This window comes from Peromyscus eremicus, chromosome 6 (genome assembly GCF_949786415.1).
Source record: "Peromyscus eremicus chromosome 6, PerEre_H2_v1, whole genome shotgun sequence".
NCBI lineage: Eukaryota > Metazoa > Chordata > Mammalia > Rodentia > Cricetidae > Peromyscus > Peromyscus eremicus.
The window spans coordinates 90,889,901-90,897,037 of record NC_081421.1 but is presented as its reverse complement, the minus strand read 5'-3'; the positions used below and the strand labels follow the sequence as shown (position 1 = coordinate 90,897,037).

General features: G+C 39.3%; 1 protein-coding gene across 1 annotated transcript in view; it reads right to left on the bottom strand.

Moving 5' to 3' along the window:
* Window positions 1-7,137, bottom strand: part of Dpyd (dihydropyrimidine dehydrogenase) — an 839,421-nt gene that overhangs the window by 265,692 nt on the left and 566,592 nt on the right. Inside the window, exon 16 of the mRNA XM_059266163.1 lies at window positions 3,700-3,783. Coding sequence (XP_059122146.1) covers window positions 3,700-3,783 — 84 coding nt within the window. The remainder of the gene's footprint in view (window positions 1-3,699; window positions 3,784-7,137) is intronic.

The window sequence follows — 7,137 nt, the reverse complement described above, 5'->3', positions numbered from 1 at the left end:
CTAGACGGTTTAAATAACCCTTATAAAACTACATTGGTATAGTCATTCTTCTTTATTATTAGAGTTGCTGGTCCTGTGATGCTCAGTTTATATATTAAAATTCATCACAGTTGCATACCTATAGAAATGAATACAATGCATGTACTTTTTGGTACTATCCCCCAATTTTGTATGTCTATAGAGATTTTTAAATCTCTATACCACAAGTAAAAGAGACTAAAAGTAAAATAATGAATTTATGTAGAATAAGGATATATGAAAAGTTTTATTTAAAAATAACCTAATGATAATTTATTTATTTCTTTAGGGAATTTTCAGAATCACTTATCAGTCTCCTACTTAAAATGTCCACACTCACAGAACATTAGAACTATAGGGAATTTCAGAGATCATGTTATTCAAATCTCACAGTTTAGAGGTAGAGACCTATGTTTCAGGGGCATGACTAGCTTGATGGAGGTAATGTTGATGGCTAATGGAAATAATACAGAGGGAGAGTGATTTGAACTCCTTAGCACAGTTAAAGAACTGAGAGTCTCATATGAAGTTTCACTCAGCAGGAAACACGCAATTTGAATTATCAAAGTCAGCTTGAGATTTTTTTATATCAGCACATTTCTTAAGTATGATACCTGTATATAGAGATTATAGGTTTCTGTGCTCATAAACATTAAATTTTTGTCATGTATATGAGAATTTAGATTTTTATATGTATGTGTTTATATTTATTGTATATTTAACTTATGATAATTATATGAGGGTACACTCTTAGGAAAAAATCTTTGCTCATTAGATTTTGTGAGAAATCCAATATAATGGAATAATAACAAGTATTTGGTAAAGAAAATGTGCTATATAGTAGATTTGTTTGATAGATAAAAACCCATGTTAGAACCAACACTGACCTCGCCTTCATACAGTAAGCGTTTAGCATGCTCTGACAGTGTAGATAGCCCTGCACTAGGCTTTGAGCAGTGTAAGGTTGTGGGGCACTTACCCACCAACCTCAAAGCTCCCCAGAGTTTTCTTGAGTGTGAACAGTGGGAAATATTAGATAGAAGGATTTATATTGCAGAGATAAACAGATAGAAAATAAAGGATAGCCTCAAAAGGGCCTGGAACCTTTTCCAATGGGCCCCTACTGTCTCTGACCCAGGGTATTTATAGAGACGCCAAGGGGTGGAGCAAAAGGCCTCCTCCCCCAGCACAGCCAAATGCAGACCATCTCAGACACCTGCACTCAGGCCCGTGGTCCTAATCATCCTCCTTTATGCGGACCTGCTGGGTAAAGCCACAAGGAACCTGAAAACGGGCTCCCACATAAGGTGACTCCATCTGGAACATCTCTTGATTCCTCCCTGACCACACACCAAGTACATATTTCCCAACATTCCAACTTGTGAGTGTTGGAGAATGTGGAATTGAGGGAAAGAGGAAGAAACGCTGGGAACCAGAGAGAAAGAAGTGGGGAAATGCTAGAGGCAAATTCAAATAAAGTCAGACTGTTTGTGTCCCTCTAGAAGGCCAGTCATAGAAAAACCCTTTCACAAAAATACGCCAATATTCTTCCTTCTCCTTCAGAAAGCTGAATATTCATACCTTCCAAGCCTAAGCAAAGTTCATTAAGTTGGCTTTATTTTCTGGTGATTTTATTTATAACATAATTAAATTCAAGAGGAAATTGATAAGAACGGGTCTTGGTTTTAGCAGCACTGAGAAGTGAAACAGAAACATCCCCTTTCCTTCAGCCAAGAAACCCAAGTCTTCTCAAGTCTTACTGATGTCTCTGCTTGCAATATTTTTAGCATTTTTAGCATTCCTGTTTGGCTCAGGCTGTGTAAAAGTTTATGCGTCTAAATAACTCTCTGGAGAGGATCCACCCACACCACCTCACAGCTGGGTAAGTTCAGATGTGTGCAAAGAACAAAACTGGTTCTGAAAGAGAAAACTCAACTGGGACTTCGCAACATTTTCAAATAATTGTTATAGTTGTAGCAAAACATAAACACCAGAATGTGCCCTTCCTTAAGAAATGAGTGTGCTCCTATTTTCCAAAACTAGTGTTATACAATAATTTGCCTTAAAAAAAAAAATGTGGGTTTTGAAGTCTAGACTGGGAGATAGGCAAAGTGGGTAAACTCAACCGATGAAAGAAGAGTGTGCCCTCTCAGGACCAAATCAAGACTGTACTGGTGCCCTCCTGGAATCCTTTTGCATCTGCATCTTTGTGCGGGTTTTTGAGTGAGTGTATGGGTGTGGCAGTCAGAGGTCAGTGACTCCACTGTAGTTTTCAGACCTTGTCTCTCACTGAAACTGGCGCTCCCTAACTAACCTGCGAGGCTGACTGGGTGGAGCACTTGAGGAATCTCCCCCACCTCTGCCTCCCCAGCACCGGCTGTTACAGGTACGCACAGGAGTGCCAGTTGTTTTATGTGGGTGCTGGGGTCCACGCAGAACCTCATCTTTGAGTGGCAGGTGGTTTATGGATGAGCCATCTCTGCAGCACAGTCTTCTTCCCTTTAATCACGTCACACACCCTGACACACTGTTAATTCATCACATGACTCAGAAATAATGCTGTTTCCCCCTCCTTGGTAGCACTAAATAGTGGATGTGTTTACCGGGCTTAATGGCCTTCTGGTAACCTGTGGTGAGCAGATCCTAGATACATGTGAAAGATGCCTGGCCAGACCTTCCCCTCCTGCTGTTCATAAGAATGATTTCTTCCTGAGTTGCAAATCCATTCCCAAGGCAGATTAAATATTTACAAAGTACTTAAAGAACCCTTCTCTGCTTTTGAACATGAAAATAGAAACGCTTATTCATTTCAACATGTAAAAACTTCCCCCTCCCCAAACAAAGGGCTCTGAGTTTAACTCATGTCAGTTCAGTGACTTGAGAAAACAGGAGTGTGGGACAGTTGAGTACCGCCTAAGCATGGAGTCCTGAGTCACATGTGGACACTAAAGTAACCGTAAAAGTTCAGCAATGCCCAAGTTTTGTATTATTTAATTCACACTGTTTCCTCTGGGCTTAAAGGCAAAACGAGATTCAAAGTGCTTACCTTTTAACCTCTAAGCTTTTTCATCTTTCCTTAATACCCCATACTACATCTTGTTCCATAAAGATGTCGTATTTCCTATATATTAACATATTATTTTGCATTTATTCATTAGGAGTTTTTTGAATTTACTTTAACATAAAGACTCCATTTATTGTATCCCTCAATAAAAATAGCATCAAAATCTTTTTTGCAACTCCCCAAACAGAGTTAGGGAATAATGATCATATGCTAAAAACTGTAAAACGCAATTTGCGCTGTGCCCCATTTACTACAAAATCACTACGAACAATGCATTGTGTACAGTGTATTGCCCCAGGGAAACTGGATCGGCCTCAGAAATGAATAAAGAACATTTGCCTTGGATATCAGCTAACTCTGCTCCAGCGCTTTTAAAAACTATTTGTTATGATATTCCTTCCTGTCAAGCACATAATATGATTTCCTCAATAAAACCCAACCGTTGCTGTAATTCCAGTTTCCCTCATTTTTCCACTTTTTAAGCACTAAATATTTAAACAATGCAGACCTGCAAGTATCCAGCCAGTCATCAGATCCACACGCCTCCTCGCCTAAGGTACAGCAAAGATTCATCAGGGGACCATCGTGTCATATTGACAGACACAGCGGCTGCTTACCTGCCCACAAGCCAGGCCCATTCCTCTCTCCCCCATGCCGTGTGGACATGATAAATTTAACTCCAGGGCATCTGCTCCAGAAGCCTATAAGGTATTCAAAGAAAATGAGAGAAAAAGCAAAATGTTATTCAGATATCAAGATACTTTCCCCATTGACCACAAAGATCACGTCTCCTGAGCTTGAAAACTCTGATTTCACCATAGCTTCCTCCACAAGGACACTCTGTCTCTTGAGTTAAAGTGCAGATAACAACAATAAAACATCGATCGAGAGCTTAGAAGTTGGAACTTGTTGCTCTATAGGCATTATATTTAATATATATATATATATATAATTCCCATAATCTTAGTTTTTATTTAAAATTGATTTTGTATGCATGTGTATGTGTATTTGTATATGAGTGGGCAGTGTACACATTTAGAAGTCAGAGGACAACATGCAGAAGTCATGCAGAAGTTCATTCTCTCCTTCCACTATATGGGTTCTGGAGATCAAATTCCCATTGATCTTCGTGACAAGTACCTTGACTTCCTAACCCATCTCACAGCTCCTGACTCTCAAACTCTTATGTTATTGATATACCTGTTCTGTGGACAGGAGACACGAAATGCATGATGTTAAATGACAGGTCTGGCTGTTAAATGAGATAATAGGAATTTGAACTCAATCTGTTAAGGACCATATTTTATCTTTCCTATGCAGCTTTTACTTCTGTAGAAACAACTCTTAAAATTCTGGATAATTGATGATGGAAAGAGGCATGCAAAGAAAAATGGAGTTAGATACCTAGAATGAATGAGCAGAATTAAAAAAATTTAAACTGAAAGCCAATTTCATCATATTTAAAAACAGCTTATTCCAAGAGGCATAAGTTACTGGTTATCTAATCAGACTTCAATAACTATGAGTTCTTCTAATTTAAAACATTCATCCTTTAATACATAAAAGGATACTTTCAAAATGTAGAGAAGAGTTTAGAATACTTGGAGAATCTTAAAATTCTTGGAATTTTTTTTTTTTGTTTTGTTTTTTGAGACAAGGTTTCTCTATGTAGTTTTGGTGTCTATCCTGGATCTTGCTCTGTAGACCAGCCTGGTCTTGAACTCACAGAGCTCCACCTGGCTCTGCCTCCCAAGTGCTGGGATTAAAGTCGTGCACCACCACTGCCCGGCTTAATTCTTGGAATTTCTACTGGGACATATTTTAAATACTTTTTAGGGATTGGGGAGATGGCTCAGAGGGTATGGTGCTTTGAAAGTTAATGGCTCCCAAATGGAATGGCACTCTTAGGAGGTATGGCCTTGTTGGAATATGTGTGCTCTTGGTGGAAGAAGTGTGTCACTGTGGAGGTGGGCTTTGAGGTCTCATATATGCTCAAGAGTGTCTCAGTTCACTTCTTTTTTATTTCTTTAGGAATTTCTTTTATTCATTTTGCATACCAACCACAGATTCCCCCTCTCATCCCTCCTTTCAGTTCTGCCAGTCTCCCCGCCACCCAGCCCGCTTCCCATCCCCTCTTCCAAAAGGGTAAGTCCTCCCATGGGGAGTCAGCAAAGCCTGGTACATTCAGTTGAGGCAGGACGAAGTGCCTCTGTGCTGTATAAAGGGTGAGCAAGGCATTCAACCATAGGCAATGGGCTCTAGAAAGCCAGCTCATGCACCGGGGATAGATCCTGATCCCACTGCCATGGGCCCCTCAAACAGACCAAGCTACACAACTGTCTCCTGCCAGGCCCAGCTCTGGGCGTCTAGTCGAAGGTAGGGAAGAGGGAGTATATGAGCAATGGGGTCAAGATCATGATGGGGAAATCTACAGAGACAACTGAACCAAGCTCGTAGGAACTCAGTTCACTTATTGTTGCCTCCCTATCAAGATGTAGGACTCTTAGATCCAACACCATGCCTGCCTGCATGCTGCCATGTCCCACCATGATGATAATAGACTAAACCTCTAAAACTGTAAGCCACCCATTAAATATTTTCCTTTATAAGAGTTGCTGTGATCATGGTGTCTCTTCACAGAAATAGAAACTCCATCTAAGACAGAGGGTAAGAATATTTGCTATGCAAGCATGAGAACATGAATTTGAATTCAGCATGTAATGTGAAAGTCTGGTAAGGCTTTGAGTGCCTGCCACCCTAATGCTGAGAGAGGGATAGAGATGGGCATCCTAGGGGTAACTTTCCAGCTAATGAGAAATCTTTCCTTAAAAGAATAAAAGATGACACATGGTTTCCTTTCTGGCCTTTGCATATAAAACTGGCAACTATACTTACACGCATCACACACACACACACACACACACACACACACACACACACACACACACACACCTTTTTAAATTTAATATAGTAACTCAAGGGATATAGGATACATACATTAAATTTGCCAAGTTTTACGTTATTTTACCTACTTATACAATTTAACAATAATTTTGCAATTACTTAGAGGCTTGAACAGATTTCAAAAATAATATCACATGTGTATTACCTCACAGGAAGATCTTTATTTAAAAAAAAAATCTACTATTTACTTAGTATGCCAGACTGTTCTTTAGGTCAAAAGCTGTTTCTTCAATGTTTCTCTTTCCTTCCTAATTGTTTTTCTCTGTTTGACAAAGTTTAAGTATGGTCTTAACAAACTCAATTCTAGTTATTTCTCAGCTGATTTTCTTGCATGTCTCCATTCATTAGTGCACCTGTTTTTTCTTCTGTACATTTGTGAAGGTCCATTTGATCGTTTTCCATGTTTTCAAACACAGACACATTGTGCTGCTTTGCTATCATAATCCAGTTTGAAATGCTTCCTATTATGCAACAATGACTGTAAATCATGCTGTTTCCTTCCTGCTGGCTTTTAGAGACAACACCCAGTCTACTGGACTCTTGAGTTTGGCTGTACAGGATTGGGGAGGTTTTGAGTGAGTCAGTTAGCCTTCCTAGTCTGCAACTGGGTAAATATAAACTGCAAGTAGTGTGTTCTATCCCAAATTCATGCCAAATGGGAACGATCCACTTAATTTAGATTGGGCATCGCAATTATATATGACAGTGCACTTGGATTTTCTCTAGTGACTTAAGATACTTCCTTTAGACTGATTTATCTAGAAATTGATAGCCAATCAACATCACTTTAGATTAATAGATCTTTGTGAGGCACTTGTACACATATTTATATCATGCATATATCACTGAAAACTGACAATTAACCAGTGTGGTAGGGGATGACAGCTAAAGCTAACTGAGTACATTCTGTATGCAAGGATAGTTTACTAAGCCTTTTGTTTTTATCTTACTTCATCTTTAAAACAACTCCGAAAGCCCATTTTACACTTGGTAAGCCAAACCTAAAAGCATCAAAATGCCCCCTCTCAAAGGAGTGTGAATGCAGAGCCTGTCTATGACTTACCCAGCGATATATGTCAATGGGTGAATTG